This window comes from Tiliqua scincoides, chromosome 1 (genome assembly GCF_035046505.1).
Source record: "Tiliqua scincoides isolate rTilSci1 chromosome 1, rTilSci1.hap2, whole genome shotgun sequence".
Lineage (NCBI taxonomy): Eukaryota > Metazoa > Chordata > Lepidosauria > Squamata > Scincidae > Tiliqua > Tiliqua scincoides.
The window spans coordinates 258887694-258904275 of NC_089821.1; the positions used below are offsets into that span (position 1 = coordinate 258887694).

At 44.1% G+C, this 16582-nt stretch overlaps 1 protein-coding gene across 1 annotated transcript; it reads right to left on the reverse strand.

Annotated features, from left to right (window-relative positions):
• Positions 1 to 595: 595 nt before the first annotated feature.
• COX7A2L (cytochrome c oxidase subunit 7A2 like) lies at positions 596 to 13492 on the reverse strand. The gene is made up of 3 exons (XM_066623727.1): positions 13322 to 13492; positions 3256 to 3390; positions 596 to 1523 (listed from the first exon to the last, which is right to left on the reverse strand). Exons 1-3 carry the CDS (start codon positions 13391 to 13393, stop codon positions 1380 to 1382), a joined length of 351 nt encoding a protein of 116 aa, XP_066479824.1. The 5' UTR covers positions 13394 to 13492; the 3' UTR covers positions 596 to 1379.
• Between the last annotated feature and the right edge of the window lie 3090 nt (positions 13493 to 16582).

Below are 16582 nucleotides of genomic sequence, written 5' to 3' on the forward strand. Positions count from 1 at the left end.
AACACAAATCTCCAAAGATGCTTGGTGGTTTCCAGTTTTTACGAGCTGGGACAAAGAGATGGATTCCAAGCTTTGAAGTTAAAATATATAAAACTGGGTCCAATTTCTTTGCATGTGTGCTCCACCCAATAGTTTTAGGTGCTTTAAAAGTTAATCAAAAATCTGTGGGTCACAGGATGAACTTATTTCATAAATGTTTTCTTGCAATGAATTGCCATGTTAGGAGTAGAAGAAAATTTTGTATATTTGAACTAATTTAACCAAACCCTCTGCTCAGAGTTGGCTCCATGGGAACCGCAAATCCACTTGTCCCAACACCACACATTTATACTCTACTTTTCTGCTCCTTGGCTGGTTACAGTTTTTTCTCCCCACGGTAAAGCAGGCAATTAGCTATTTACAATTGGGTAATACTATTCCAACCAGTGTGTTAGGTTTCCTATGATAATTTCTATGGCTGCACATTATATTTTTCAAATTAAGGTAACAATTGTTCATACTACCCTTCTCAGGTTAAAGTTTCATGGAAATGAAGGGAAGAATTAGGTTTCAAATCCATTCTATGTGATTCATAAAAGACGACAGACAAATCTGGCATGATCCAGTAGCTGTACTGCTATATTTATTCCAATGGTAAACAAAGATAACTTCATTGCGAGAAGACCGAGGAAGGGGTGAAGGAGAGATGTGGAGCAAATGCAATGCAGAGCCTGTCTTGTGCACAGCACGGCTTCCCAAAGATGTACTCACAGAGGAAACAGATCAGAAGAGAATGGTTATGTGCTGCTTGTGACAATGTAGCCCTTTGCCAAAAAATTGTTCCCTGAAAATTACAATGTTTAGCAACCAGAGTTGCAACATGATTTGGGAAAGGGGCCAGTGCCAGATTCCAAGGCAAATTATTAAGGGACAGAATCATTTGCCATTTTGGAGCAACTTAGTACGTTAGTCCATAATTTTTCCTTTCGTAAATGAAATGCATTTTCAACATTTTTTCGCCTTCCCTTTGGGTCGTGCTAAGGCATGGATCAACCCAGCAACTTCATTTCCGGTTTCTGCTATCAGCACATCATAACTTGCTGGTAGGAACTTCTGTAGATTGGCCATGCTGTGTCTGGTTTACTTTTGATGAAAAGACATGAAGACAAACCTGCAAACCTAGATAGGAGATTATGGTTTGTCCCCCGCCATCATGTTGATCTTATTTTCCTAAGCAACAGAAGGTCACCATTTTCCAAAATATTTTTGTTAAACTCAGACTGAATCGTGAGAATTTGCAACATAAAAAAAAAAAATCACATGATTAGATAACAGCAGAGGGTAAACACACGTCTTCCTTCCAGATGATTGTGATCAAGTCCCAATTCATTAGGAATCATTCACTTCTGTCTTTTTGGTTGGGCAGCCATATAGAGTGCTATCAGACAGTAAATGGCCCCTCCAATTGTTAGTGCCATTGTGGTCCGGTAGAGGAGTTGATCAGGAAGGCCTCGTTTCAGATGTACTGGCAGGCCATCAGGTTTCTGAAGCAATTAAAAAAAATGCACATAGATTAATAAAGGCAGGTACATTATTATCCCAACTGAACTACAAAACCTGAAATTTGAAGAGCCTCAAGGAAGCTGACAGAGAAAACACACTACTTAGGAAGAACCTGAATTAAAACTCTCAAGCTAGACAGGCAACTCAACTCTTCCATTTGGAACCTTCTCTTCCATTTGTCTTCTTGAAGCACAGAATTGGACGCCGTCCACAGAATTCACTACCCTAAGAAACTCAGTTTTAAAATTTTAAAAGGCCATTAAATAAGATATTAGTATCTTGGTTATTAAGGATAATCATGGCTGCAAATATGTGCTTGAAAATGCAAAGTCAATGAGTAAATCTTAACCAAGGTTTCTGTAGTCAGGATCTCCCTTCATGAATGGAAGGAGCCCTCCTTTCATGTAATGATGCCTTTTGCTTGGGCAAGGACATGTGATATAAGCAGAAAGCTCCTTCCAAACAGAGAGGGAGCACTTGACGACAGAAGCGCTAGCTGGGATGCTGTATTATGTCTGCTAATGCCCCAGCAACCAGAAAAAGCCATCTAAATGAGCTCAGTTGTCAGAGAGTACCAGCTTCAGTACTTTATATAGTTCCCTGCCCTTTCCTGTGAAGACAGAAAGGGAATATGCAAAACACACTCATTTACAGAGGTTGTGAAGAATTTAAGCTGGCACAATTTAAGTGCAGAATACACCTAGCACAATACACAGAGCAGATACAAACTGCCTACAGGGAAAACCAACCTGAATATGTAATTCCTATTACAAAACAAAGAGGAATATGGAATTTCTGTTTTGTATCAGTAGATATTCTTCAAAATGCTCAAGTTACAGAAGCTGAACAAAGAGATCATAAGTAGCTCTTGCTGATTTTCTGTTACGCACAGAATCTAGCATCTGGTGCAGAATTAGGAAATGGTATCCTTCAGCCACAGAGAGAAACATCTTGTGAACATGGTGACACTAAAAGCCGAAAGACAGCTAAACCAAGACACTAAGGCTTCAGGAGGTGGTTCTCCAGTGCTCCTGCAGTTTCTTTTCCCTCCTTCCTCCCATGGCTATCATTCCTTGCAAGCAAGCTGCCTGCCTTCTCCAGATTTCTTCATCTTCCCTGCTCCAATCTTTGCCCTCTGCCATCTCAGTCTTTGCCCCCCCATCCCCTCCCCCAAATTTCAGCTTGTTTGAAAGTCTCAATTTTGGATGAGGAATTATGAAAATTAACCATATGAAGCACAGAGAGGAAGAGGGGAAAAGGAGAAAAAGTATGCTAAGTATACACAAAAAATCCACCCTTAATGAGATACAACAATTCTGATGTAATATTATTTGCTACAGATTCTTCCTGCAATAGCATTATTGATATAGAACGAGCCCGGCTATAGCAGACCAAAGTACAACATCTAGTCATAATTCCTGCAGTGGACAACGAGATGCTGCCAGGATGTTTACAAACAGAAATTGAAGATATTAGCCCCCTCATTCTGCTGTTCCCCGGGACATACTAGTCCCAACATGACTAATGGCCACCATTATTCACTGGGCAATAGAATATGAAGGAACTGGAAAAATACAAGGATTTAATCTATACCTGCAAACATCTAGCATTCAACATTGCTACACAAGCAAAACTACAGTACAAATTCATTGCCTCCAAGTATGATTCTAGTGCTACAAGTCCGAATTCTTAAAATCAAATATTTCTTCTCACCTGAAATAACTTTTGCAGCTCTGGCACCTTGTTTTTACCCAAGTACTCAACAGCTGCTGGTGCTTCAGAGGCAATTTTAGTTGGCGTCCCAAATATCAGAGCTGGCGATTCCATAGATACCAGTGGCTTGAGTCCCTGTAGTAACAAGGGAATTACACGTGTTTATAAACAAGAATGAAAATGGTATCAGCAACCACATTCCCTGCAAAACAAGTGATCAACAGGAGAACAGAAAGCAAACACAAATCTGGTCTCACTCTAGAACCATTACTGTATGCAAAGGTGACACTTTGTCACAGTCAAGTGCAAGCCAAGTTTGCCTGCAAGTCAAATTTGCCTGCAATGGGCAAGCCCATATTACCTGGCAGCCATCAGAGGAGGGAGCCTGCAGAGCATTTTCAGTAGCTTGGTTGTAATCAACTATTACTTGACTCCTTTCTCAAACAGTTTCCTTCAATTACCATGGGAAAAGATGCAATTTCAATGTACCTGAATTGCTGCTACCCTTCATCCATCCATTTGTGGGTCATGCTCATTTTAAGCTTTACCAACAGAGATCTGATGCCTTTTGGGACTCTGCTAGCAATTGGCTGCCAAGGCTAATTTACTGCTGGTTCAAGACTTTCTATTCCTTCATGAACAGCATCTGTGTCTGCAACAGCCATCAGCCTAGTACATCACAGAGGGTGGATTACAATGTGTGATTTCACACCACACAAAGTCAAATCACGTAGCAGGATACTCACTGCCACTACTCTGAGGTCACAGTACAACTTCCCCAAAGCACTGTTCTGAATGGTCCAGAAAGGAGGCCAAACCTTAGGGCTTAAAACTGTTGAGTTGACACTGCTAGTTCTTTACGAATAGTAGTATGAAATGCACAGCAGAGGTTGGTGGGTGTTTGTTTTAATGATTATGTTTATTACTGGTCATAGCTCCTTTTGTAACAGTTTCACTGTTTGACAGTACAGTTTGTTAAAGGCTGCTTCAAGTTCTTCTGCAGGCAAGCTTACTTATTTGCTATATTTTTACTGGGCCTTTCCCCTTGTAACCAAGGCAGCTTACAAAATAATTAAAAAGATTAAATACAATAAAAAACAGTCAAGCACAATAAATAAAAGCTGAATAAACAGCAGCAACAAATAAAAGCTGAACAACAAAACAGCAGCAACTGACAACAAAATAATGGCCCAATCTGAATTGCTGGCTATGCTGGTACAGAAGCTGACTGCACTGTCATAGGTGCCACAAATGTGCTGCAAAGCACATTTATGGCACCATGCAAGTAAGCAGTGCGGGGGTGGGGGGACGACTTGTGCCATCCTGCCAGCACTGGATCCTGGAGCACAGTCTGATAAGCGCCAGGTACGCGCCAACTGAGTGGTGCAAGAGAGGACAGAACAGGAGAGGATGTGTAACGGGGCAGAGGCAGTTCAGACCTGGGGTGGAATCGGTGGCACTGGCCTACCACATCCTAGTCCTCCTCCCAGGCCTGAAAGCCCTACATGGGATTTCTCTGACCTGTGTCAGTGATTTTATTGGTGCAGAACTGAATAGCCCCATTGAGCAGGCTGGGGCATGACAGGAGGAAAGAGAACAAATGTTAACTTCACCTGAGAAGACCTCTAGACTGCTCAGTCCCAGCACTGGGTACCGCATAGGTCATGAGGCCCTACTGCACCAGAACTGAATAAGGTTGGGCTGCCCATCAAGAAGGCAAAACGAAATTTTGTTTTTAACTCCCCCCAGAAGCCCAACAAGGATGGTAAAAATTCCTAACTCCAACGTTCCAAATAAAATTTTAAAAATATTCTCTGTACTGCCCTTAATATTTACTGTCAGATTATTTAATAGCTAGAGATAGATCTATATTTATATTCTTTACAATGGAAGCTCTGCCAAAATTGGTCTGTTCCTCAAGATTTTCCAAACTTGAAGCAAAAAGATCACTACACACTTAAGAATTTGTCAAACAAAAAAGAAAATTATGTTGGCCATGTCAACTTTTGCCAAGCCAAATGTTTTCCAAATGCAAGAAAAATCAGAAGCATAAAAGACACCTTCCTGTACGAAAAAGAGATCCAAACTCAATTCTATGCACTGTGCAACCTGCTACCAGAAGGAACGTATTCATCAGGCTGCTGAAGATAACTCCAACTTCATATAAAGGTCAAGAGCAAGTACAAACATCCCTACTTCAAACTGAGATCATCCTGATCTACCACGACCACAGTTTCTAACCCCTAGTAACTGGGCAAAGAGACACCTTTTAAAGTGGGGTCCTCTTATATTAAGCAGGGAAAAGAGAACAACTGTCTCTTTTTCACCGCAGCATGGTGTCTTTTCCAATGGCTGTTGCTGGTGTCTCTTCTGCATCTCTTCTTAGGCTGTCCATCCTTTGGGGACAGGGTACCATTTATTGACTGCTTGTGAACTGCTTTTTGTTGAAAAGCAATATTTAAATAGTCTTAATACCACCAGCAGCTTTCAGGGCAGCCGTAAGGAATATTCAGATAACATACATGAAGCACAATTGTGGATTAAATTAAGTTATAGAAAGAACATGCCAAAAAAATATGCAATCTTTTTAGATCCAGAATCCACCTTTAATCTCAACCTGCAACATTCATTTTCTTTTTAACCATAAAATACGCACAATTTCCTTCTTCTCTTTAGTGTGATCTGATGCAGAGGCACACAGGGTTCCTATGTTTCTAGGTTTTCAGATAGAGTAGAAGGAGATACTTGCTTTATGAGGCATTGTCAGCTCTAACTATTAAAGATGAAGAAAGTCTATCCTCCTTGGCACCTGGTCTTGCTCTCCTTATCCCACCACCTAACAAGAACAGCTGCAGTTCCATCAATATGGTACACCATCAACCAAAGTGTGACCCACATGCAAATCCCAAGTGAAGTCCAATATGCAACGGAATCAGGCCCCAGAGACATAATTCTGCTGAAAAGAAGCATTTGCAACTAGGCGTGGACACCAAGAACTCACTCTCACAATGAAATACTTTGCTTCCGTTTTACAGCTACTATATAGAGTTACTTCCCTGAGCATGAAGGTTGAGACGGAAATAGTTTTTCAAAAATAAAAAAACAGAAATACTAATCCAAATACATCACACTATGACCTGCCAGTTTTCCTCAGGGTGTCTATTAGTACTCAAGAAAAAGAAAAAATACAAAAAACAGTATTTCCTTACTATTTCAGGTTCACTTTGTCAGAGTTTTTGAGATAAGAAGAAAAAGGAAGCAGGAGCAGGTGAGGAGCGGGGGCACTTATCAGAATAGATGGAAGGGGGACTTGGTCTACAACCCCTTCCTGCCCTTTAACCCAATTGGTTTAACAGACTTGGGAACTGACCTACCAATAAAGATGGGAAGAAATAGAAATAGAGAATTTCCTAATAGCAAGTAAGTTCCTAATAGCCTTTATTCCCCCTCAGTTTTAAGTGACTTATAACACAAAACACCCTTCAATTAAGATTGGAATGCTCCTACCATCACAATGCAGTGTCTTCATCCATGCATTCCAGCATTGATGATGAAGTGCTGAGATAGTTAATTCTAGACAGCTTTGCTTCAACCACCAGATAATTCAAAATATGCTTACTCTTGAGCAGTTTGGTTGGATTTAATAGGGCTACACAGAAGTAAAAACCCTATAGAGTTCAACCACAATTACCAATTCTGTACCTTATTATTCCAGGCAGTGAGTGTGAACACAATATGCTTGACACTAAATTTGCATTTTAACAAGGCTAATGAGTGCATGCTTGGAATGAATGTCTACTAATTACTTTTTGTTTGTTCACCTATCAAGAGCCTGCCAATCAAGGCGATTTGAAAAAAACAACACACACACACTTCTCATGTCAGAAAAACATGAAGCGAGTTACATATTTTTTTTAAAAAAGATCAGACTATAGGGAACTTACAGCCCAATCCTATCCCCAGTGGCTATGCTGAGTGCAGCAGCACCAGCACGGTTACTGCAGCACCTGGTGCAGCACCGCCAGGGCTGCTGGAGACCTCCTCATCCCCTTTTCCCAAGTAAGGGTGCAGGGGCTGCAATGGTCACCTCCATTTGCTGCCACAAACTGGAAGAGCACCGTGTCAAGCTTTGCAACCCATCATGGAGGGGTTTCACACAGGTCACACACTTGGCTCAATCAGCTTATTTAATCACCATACCTTCTATTTTCCATTCAAAATGATGCTCTTTAAGAAAAACTTTTGAACCTTCTGTTTTCATTCAATGAGCTGATACTTCCTTAATATTTGCCAGTACGTATGTTCAGTACAGTATCTAGTTAATTAGGAAACAGAAGGCCTGGACTTGGATGCATAACTAGACACAACCCTGAAGGTTTCATTTTTGAGAAGCCACCTTTCAAGGAGGGTCAAGGTATTTTTCCACATGTCATTTTGTGATGTCTGTTATAAAGGACTACTCCAGTGGTTTTCAGACTGGGGCATCACAATGCCCTAGCCTCATTCCCTTTAAGGGGTTGAGGCAGGGGAGAGGCAAGGAGGAAGCAGTGACACAATATCCAGGATTGCACCATTCAGGATAGCTGCTGCAGGGGCTGGGATGCACTCAGCAGTCCCTGCAGCAGCCATCCTGGGGTGCAGGAAGCCCTGCACAAGCGTCTACAGGGCTCCCCAGCCTTCCAAAACTGAAAGTAGAGTGATTGCGCTCCACTTCTGCAAAACCAGGAGTGCAATAGCACCACTTTCACTTCCAGAGCTGGGGAGCCCTGCAGACGAATGCGCAGGACTCTCCGCACCCCTGTCAGGCTGCTGCAGGGACTGGTGAGTGCATCCTAGTCCCTGCAGCCCTCCTGAGCTGAGCAATCCTGGGGATAGCATCGTTGCCTTCCCCCCCATCCCTGCTGCCTCCACCCCACCCCTGCAAGGACTTACAGCAGTGCAAACTCTCCTAGATAGTTTGAAAACCACTGGACTACTCTCATTTCCCCTGGATTGGTCACAAGCTTCTACAAGCAGCAGCAGTAGCAGCAACCCTAGAGAACTGGAAAGTCTTAACATCATGTCCCCTCAGCACCTTTCTCAACTGTCCCAATGCCAAAGCAATCTAAGAGCTACACTGGTGCCATTTGGCCTTCATGGAAAAACTCTACTTCAGTCGAAGTTATATCTGGTACGGCTTCACAGTACACATCCTGGATGAAAGCAGGCCAGTAGTGTGGTGTGCCTTGTCAACTGTCCCAAAACTGACGGTGTGCCTTGACAATTTTAGCACCCTTGCCGGATGCCGTGAGATGAAAAAGATTGACAATTGCTGCAGTAATTGATTCCCCCCCCATATCTTCACATTGTATTACATAGTCCACTGCAAGCTGCCTTAGGATTCTTAGATCAAAAGGCAGTGTATACAACTTTTAAAATCAATGCCTTACCAGTGTTTCTCAAACTGTGGGTTGGGACCCACTTGGTGGGTCACAAGCTGATTTCAGTGGGTTTCCATTCATTTCAATATTTTAATATCTTAGACTTGATGCTACTATGCTATGTGACTGCATTTGGGGAAATGCATTTCACAATGGTAGTCAATAGGACTTATTCCTGGATAAGTGTGGGTAGGATTGCAGCCTAGGATTGTTAAAAATCTTCCTGCTTGATGTCACTTCCGGTGGGTCGTGACAGATTCTCATTCTAAAAAGCAGGTCCCGGTGAGTCCCGATGTCTTAATTTGAAGGGATTGGTATGTTATGTTATGAAGTCTGATCCTATTCAGCAATGGAACTCCTACAACTACAATGGACTTATCTAAGAGCACAGCAATGACAGCTATTTGCAGAGGTCACCTGCTACCCTCCCCTTCACAAGCATAACCTACTGCCTAATGTCGTGTGCCTGCAGCACCGTGTGTGCTGCCTACAGTTTTGGTACAAGAAAAAGAGAGGTCAGAATGATGTCAGGGACTTCCTATCTCTCTCTTCTAGTTGCAGTATTCCTAATATTTGCTGGTTGACCAATTCTCTAGTACAAACAAGCAACTATGTTTGCAGCTAATATTTTGTTGGCATAATTTAGATTACAAGTTTCACTTCGTATAGAAATTATCTTAGCATTGCAAGCTGTTAGTGCAGTAGAACTGGACTACAGCATGCCACTAGAAAATAGTTGGGTATCAAGACCAGCCACAATTTGCAGCTCCTGCAGTAGATGAGTGGCAAGCTGTGGTTCCAAAAGGCAGCATTTGGAGAAACAATCACTAAAGGGTGCACTTCAACAACCAGCATTTCCTAAAGTAAAAGGATCACATGAATTGACTTAGAGCTCCTCATAGCAGGGAGCACTGACCTCTCTTTATAACATTCTGGTTATTAAAAGATTTGGGGATTCATCTGTAATCTAAAAGGAACTGCAAGGGTAAAGGCTGTACATTTATGGATTAGCAGCACTGTTAATATTCAGATCTGTTTCTATACAGTGGTGCCTCGCAAGACGAATGCCTCGCACAACGAAAAACTCGCAAGACAAAAGCGTTTTTGCAATTTTTTCTGGTGACTCGCAAGACGAATTTTTTCTATGGCCGTGCTTCGCAAGACGAATTTTTTCTATGGCTGTGCTTCGCAAGACGAATTTTTAAAATTAAAAAGTTGAAGTTTGTGCTTGAAATTTTTGAAATCCTCTGTACAGTATGTATGCCTTTAAAGAGCACTTAATAAACACTTTGTAAACCAAATTTGACTTTGTTCTGACTTTTTTTGCCCATAGGAACGCATTAATTAAATTTCAATGCATTCCTATGGGAAACCGCGCTTCGCAAGACTAAATTTTCGCAATACGAAACAACTTGCGGAACGAATTTGTCTTGCGAGGCACCACTGTACTTTGCATAGAATCAGGCAGCAAACCATCAACACCCAGACTGGAAATAGATATATCAATGCACACACATGCACTAGCACCTCAGAATTAAAGAGTCCAGGCAGCCAACACCTGAGTTTTTCCTCATCTTTCAATAGCATGGGGATGCACAAAATTATATTAGAAGTTATTCTGTATATTCTGCTGAAATCTACTATAAAACTTAAGATATCATCAATCAGGCACCAGCTAGGATTCAAATCACCATAGTAAAAAAAAGTATATTAATATCTTGGTTTAAACACAATTATTTGATAAACATAGGAATGGTGAAAGCATAACAGTACAATTCTGTACTTCAACAAAGATGCCTGGCAAACTCTATCTGGCCTGCACTTTTATCTGTAGTGATGTGACACTGGGCACCACATTCTTCCATCTAGCCAGGCAATGCAAGAACTGACAAAAGGAGACTTGTCTTTGATCTACTGCTGCACCCACTTCAAACTGAGTATTTAACATTGCCGCTAACCAGAAATTTCAACAATTGCACCTTTGCCAAATCTGAACACAAATTAGTCAGAGATATTACACACTGCTTGTGTAGAGCCCTCAAAGATGTTTTGGAAACTGCAATTAGTTCAGAATGTGGCAGCCCTTGTGATTGCTGGAGGTGGGTGGTTCTACTCTGTCAGGCTGCTGCTCTGGTGGCTGCACTGGCTGGCAATTCACTTCCATGCCCAATTCAAGGCACTGGTTTTGACCTTAAAACCCTATATTGAGGGGGGTAAAATGTAAGGCAGGATGCAGCTCCCAGAAGATCTTTATCTGGGCCACATTATAACTGAACTGTCCCCATCCTTTCAGCAGTGCACCTTCTGCCAAAGCTCTAGGAGGGAGAGACAGGAGGCCCTTAAAGACAAGGAAAACTACAGGAGAAGGGGAAAACCAAGAGTGAAAGAGATGCTGCAGAGGTTCTGGGAGAGCCCAATTATCACGTGGGCTGCCCTTTCAGCAGTGCTTCTTCTGCCAAGGCATCACTTCACAGATCACATCTCAGCTGCTGAGGTGTGAAGTGACAGCGCGGCAGAAGCAGCACTGCTAAAAGGTAAGCCCATATGATAATTGGGCCAGTGTTATAACTGGGCTTTCTTATATCTTGAAAATATGATCAAGATTTCCACATTTTCTCACCTGTCATTTGCAGCTAATGAGTTTCTATGTGAGAACAAAGTACTTATTTCTGGTTATCATCTACTTGATGACATCATTTCCGGCCCTCAGCAGGTGCCATGAATGCTACACTACCCACTATATGAAACAAATCTGACAGCTCTGCTCTATATGGCTTGGAGCCAGGATATTTGAGAGATTGCCATTTTCTGTATAATCTGCCTTGTCCCCTCCAGTTATAGGAGAAGCTAATGTTACAGGTGCCAACACCAGTTGTTGGAGGGGTGGCAGCAAGAAATAGGGCCTTCTCAATAGTGGCATCAACCTTATGGAGCTCCATCCCTTTCAGTTTTTGAACTGCTCCCTCCTTAGAGGCTTTCTGCCAGAGCCTAAATATATTTTTTCAGATTAACTTTTTGAGTTCTTGGTTTTTTACATTGGACATCTGGGTTTTTTATTTCCATGCTGATTAGATTACAAGCTTTGCCCTTTCTTAATAGGTTACTGCTGCTGGTTTTGTGTTTGTTGTGATTTTAAGGCTGTTTAATGGTTAAGGTTGTTTTAATGTTTATATAAAAACTATTGTTTTAAATGTGGTTTTTTGTTTGGGTGCCATTTGGAGACAAAAGCAGAACAGGAATTGAACAAATATTAGATTTGTGCAACTGGGAGGAAGAGAGTCAGGTCACTGCCACTTATTTGAGAGGAATCAAAGCATATAAATTCAGCAACACACATTCATGTGTCATTAAATAGACAAATGCTTTGTAGTGTCTTCTACTATCCAGGCTACCTTACAACACTCTTATTCCCTAAAGACTATGGTGAAGTCCATCTGCGTCTGTGACAACTAAAACGCAGATTCTGGGTTGGAACAAAACCCATAATGGTCATGAACCAAATATCAAAATGTGGCGAACTGAAACCAGAAGACAACATCAGACAAAAGACAAGAACCATTTGTTATTGCTACTAATTTCACTGCACTGTGCTGGCTAAAGCACCTAGACACTTATAAAAGGAACATCCTTCTCACCCATTAAATTCACCTAGCTTCAGCCATTCAACTAACCTTGGCCATCACCCTTCTCACTCTAATCCAGCCATTTTCAGCCACTGTGCTGTGGCACACTGGTGTGCCACGAACAGTCTGCAGCTGTGCCATGGGAGTTTGGGGGAGGGTCATTTATTAGTAAGGCCAATAAGGATGTAAACCCCCCACCAGCAGCATGTAGTGCCTTGTCAATTGTCAAAAAAACTGATGGTGTGCCTTGACAATTTTAGCGTCTTGTCAGTGTGCCATGAGATAAAAAAGATTGAAAATCACTGCACTAATATATATCATAAGGCAAAAGTTCAGAAACAAGTTAACGATATTAGTGCGGTGTTTCTCAAACTGTGGGTCGGGACCCACTAGGTGGGTTGCGAGCCAATTTCAGGTGGGTCCCCATTCATTTTAACTTTAGTACACAACACTTGATGCTACCATGGTACATGACTACATTTGGGGAAAGGTTGCAGTCACGCGCATGGGTTGGGGTTGCTTGAGCAGCTCCCATGGTGGCGACACTTTTCGAAGGACTCCGGTGGAGAGGCAGCACCTCACCTGCCTCCCCACTCACCAGACACCCCTGATGTGTACCACATGCAGACCTCAGGGAACACCCAAAGCAGCACTTGTCTGCTGCAGTTTAACTGCTTGAACTAAAAGGCATCCCACAGAGTGAGAGTCTGGCACCCAGTGAAGCCAGGAGAGGAGCCACTGATGCAGCCAGCAGAGCAGTGCAGGGCAGGCACAGGAGCAGAGCCACTTGGAGGCTGCACTGAGAAGGAGCCCTGAAGGTCATCCTGGGCAGGCCATTCCTGCCCGGGGCAAGAGCAGTGGTCACGTGTTCTGCTGGCGCCCTCCGCGGACACAGCCCCTCTCACCCCCTACTCGTTATCCGGGTTGACCGCTGAGAAGTGTCCCCAGCGGGCACCCGTAGCAAGCTCCGTGAAGGTCAAGCCCCTGACGACCGGCAAGCGCGGCGGGGCTGCCAGAGGTTACCTGTGGGTTGTAGGCGGCAGACGCGCTGGCCCCGGCCAGCCTCTGCGTGAAGCCGCTGAACTTGTAGTACATGGCGGCGCCCGACACCGGCCGCCTCGCTCCGCGCCCTGAGCCCCGCTTCCCCAGCCCCGCCAGCACGCAGGCAGCCGGCTGCGACGCGCGATGAAAAAGGACCCTGCTCCGCCGCGCTCTGCCGTAGGCCCCTCTGTGAGGTGGCTACTTCAGTGCCTGATCGTTGGCCTCAAGAGGAGCAGCAGCCGCACGTGATGCGCTTGAATACCTGAAGAGAAGGTGAGGGGAGGAGGGGGAAAATGGCACTGCTGAGCTGGGCGTGGGTAATGCCGGCATCCGTTTTCAGGCAGGCGGTACTCTGGACACCTGGGGGCTGAACTGGACTGTGCCCAAGTCCTCATTGGCTGTCAGCTGGAGGGCTGCAGTCCCCTGGGAGGCGGCAGAGTGGGGTTCTCCTCCCTGGGTGGTTGGGGCCCTGGCTCTCGTTTAGTGCTTTCTTCTGAATGCTTTAGTTTCTCTGTCACAGTAAATGTTTTTAGTAACTTGTGCTGTGTCTTTTCCCTCTGCAAGTACCCAATCCTGTGCATGCCTACTCAGAAGTAAGTCCCATTAGTGCACTCCCAGGAAAGTGTGGATAGTAGCCTGAGAGCCCAAGCCTCTGCATGTCTACTCAGAAGTAAGTCCCATTATAGTCAGTGGGGCTTACACCCAGGAAAGTGTGGAGAGGACTGGAGCCTAAGTTGTAACTTTGGTCTTTTCCTAGCTCTAGCTCAGAGGTGCCCAAACCCCAGCCTGGGGGCCACTTGTAGAACTCAGGGGCTCCCAATCTGGCCCACAGGGAGTCCCCAGTCTCCAATGAGCCTCTGGCCCTCTGGAGACTTGCTGGAGCCCATGCTGACCCAATGCAACTGCGTGAGGACAACTGTTCAACCTCTTACCTGAGCTGTGAGATGAGGGCTCCCTCCACTATTTGCTGTTTCACATCTGTGATGCAGCAGTAGCAGCGAAGGAAAGGCTGGCCTTGCTTTGTGCAAGGCCTTTTATAGGCCTTGAGCTACTGCAAGACCTTCATTCATTCATAGAAGTTCCATCTCTAATAAACTCATTTATGTAAATTTATTCAAATTTTAAATGTAAATTAATCCCCCGCCCCTGACACAGTGTTGGATGATGTGGCCCTCCTGCCAAAATGTTTGGACACCCCTGCTCTAGCTCTATCTGTGCAAGAGGACAGGGTCTGAAACAGACCAATCCTTAACACTTGTGTATATGAGTGTCACATGTTAAGCATTAGCCTAGCAACTGTTGCTAGGGGAAGAAGACTTAGCAGGTTATGGTGGCTTGCCTGAGCTTCTGTATGGGCTGGCAGAGCCAGGCTGGGTAGACAAAGTAGCACAATAGTCCTGGCCATCAAAGAGCTGGGGGGGGGGGGAGGCTTACAAGCACTGAGGTTCTTCATCCACTCAGACTGCAACCCTATGCCCATTTAGAGCCCAATCCTGGGCTCTTTGCCGTGGCTTCATGCCGCTGTGCACTGTCGCAAACGTGCCATAAAGCACGATTGTGAGCCTCACTGCAAGGCTACCACCAGTGCTAGCCCAGTGCTGGGCTAGTGCAGGGTGGGTGCCCAGCCTCTGCAACTTGGTGGTCTCATGAACCGCACAGTTTTGGCAGGGTAAGCGGGGGTGGGGAGGGGGCGGGGACAAGGTGTTCCAGGGAGGGGGGAGGCCAGCAGGGGGTGGAGAGACGGCTGAGGAAGGCATGATGGGGAGGTGGGAGCTGGGAAGGGGCAGGCGGGAGGCGTGCCAGGGGGAGGAAGGGAGGTGGGCCCATGGAGTTCCGCTCCACTGGATCCAAGGCGTTCGTGGAGGACTTGGCACCCTATGTGAACACCTTTACTTTACTGCCGACCTTTTGGTCGGCGGTAAAGCGAGTAGCCCCATTGCGGGGCTGCTTACCTTACCCAGGGGAAGTGGACAAAAGTCCCCTTCTCCAGAGGTGCCATTCGCGGTAGCCCAGGGCGCACAGGATCCAGCGGCAGCCGTTCTCAATGCTGCCAAGGCTGGGCTGCCCATCAGGACAAAATGCATTGAACCCAGTGAGGTTTACTTTTGAGTAAACATGCCTAGCTGGGGTTGTACCATTACATATAAAAGATGTGATACTTCATGCATTTATTTTTTAAACATAATCATGCTGTTCGGAATGCAGTAATACCTACAGTACTGCAAAGATACATTCCTGGAAGAACAAGTGTCCTGGGAAGCAGCAATATAAGGAGCAGTGTTGATGGGGAAACTAGTGCTTTACCCAGGAGTACCCATAAGTCCCATTGATTATCATTGTTAAAAGCATATACACAACAGCCTGTTAAAAGTACAGATCTGTTACATTTCCCCAAATGTATTCACATACCATGGTAGCATCAAGTCTAATATATTAAAAATAAAATATTGACATGAATGGGAACCTATCTGAAATTGGCTCACGACCCATCTAGTGGGTCCCGACCCACAGTTTGAGAAACACTGCTTTAGAGGACTCGAAGAAGCAGATGGGTTGGATCCTAGCCTTCAGCAGAGTGGCACTGGAAGCTCCTCCCATGAACAGAAGGAGAGCTGCTCTCATGCAAGGATCCAACCCTGTGTAAATGCCAAAGTGATGGCAGTAAAATAAGTGTTGTTTTTGCAACTTCAGATGAAACCATATGTCCAATATAGCATTTCATATGACAGGGAGGAAATTGAAAACTAATTATTTAAAGCAGGAATGAGAAGGAAGTTGCTTCTAAGGTGTTATCTTGAGCAATCATCAGCTTTGCGTAACAGAGACAGATTAACGCTCTGTTCCTAAAGGTTTGCACCCACCGTACCAGTCTGAGGCATTATTATAATGTTATTAGAAGACTGGCAGAATAGCAGATGTTGTTGACATTGTATTGATGCATCAGTATAAGCAACCCATTCTTATTACCAATGAGCTGTAAAGGGGTGGTGGGAATTAGCAGTGTCACTTTTAATCATTTCCTCTGCCGTCCTTCTCCCTCTTGCATTTGACATGGTGGTTTTCATTTTATTTTAATGTTTCTGTTGTGAGCCACCTTCAACATGTTTAATGGAAAGATGGAATTAAAATATTTTTTAATAAAAACATTGTAAATAAATAAACGTGAAACAAAATAGAATATAACAGAACATGGGAATAGAATTCTTGATGTTGGTAAGTCCAGGTGCAGCATGTTCACTGTAT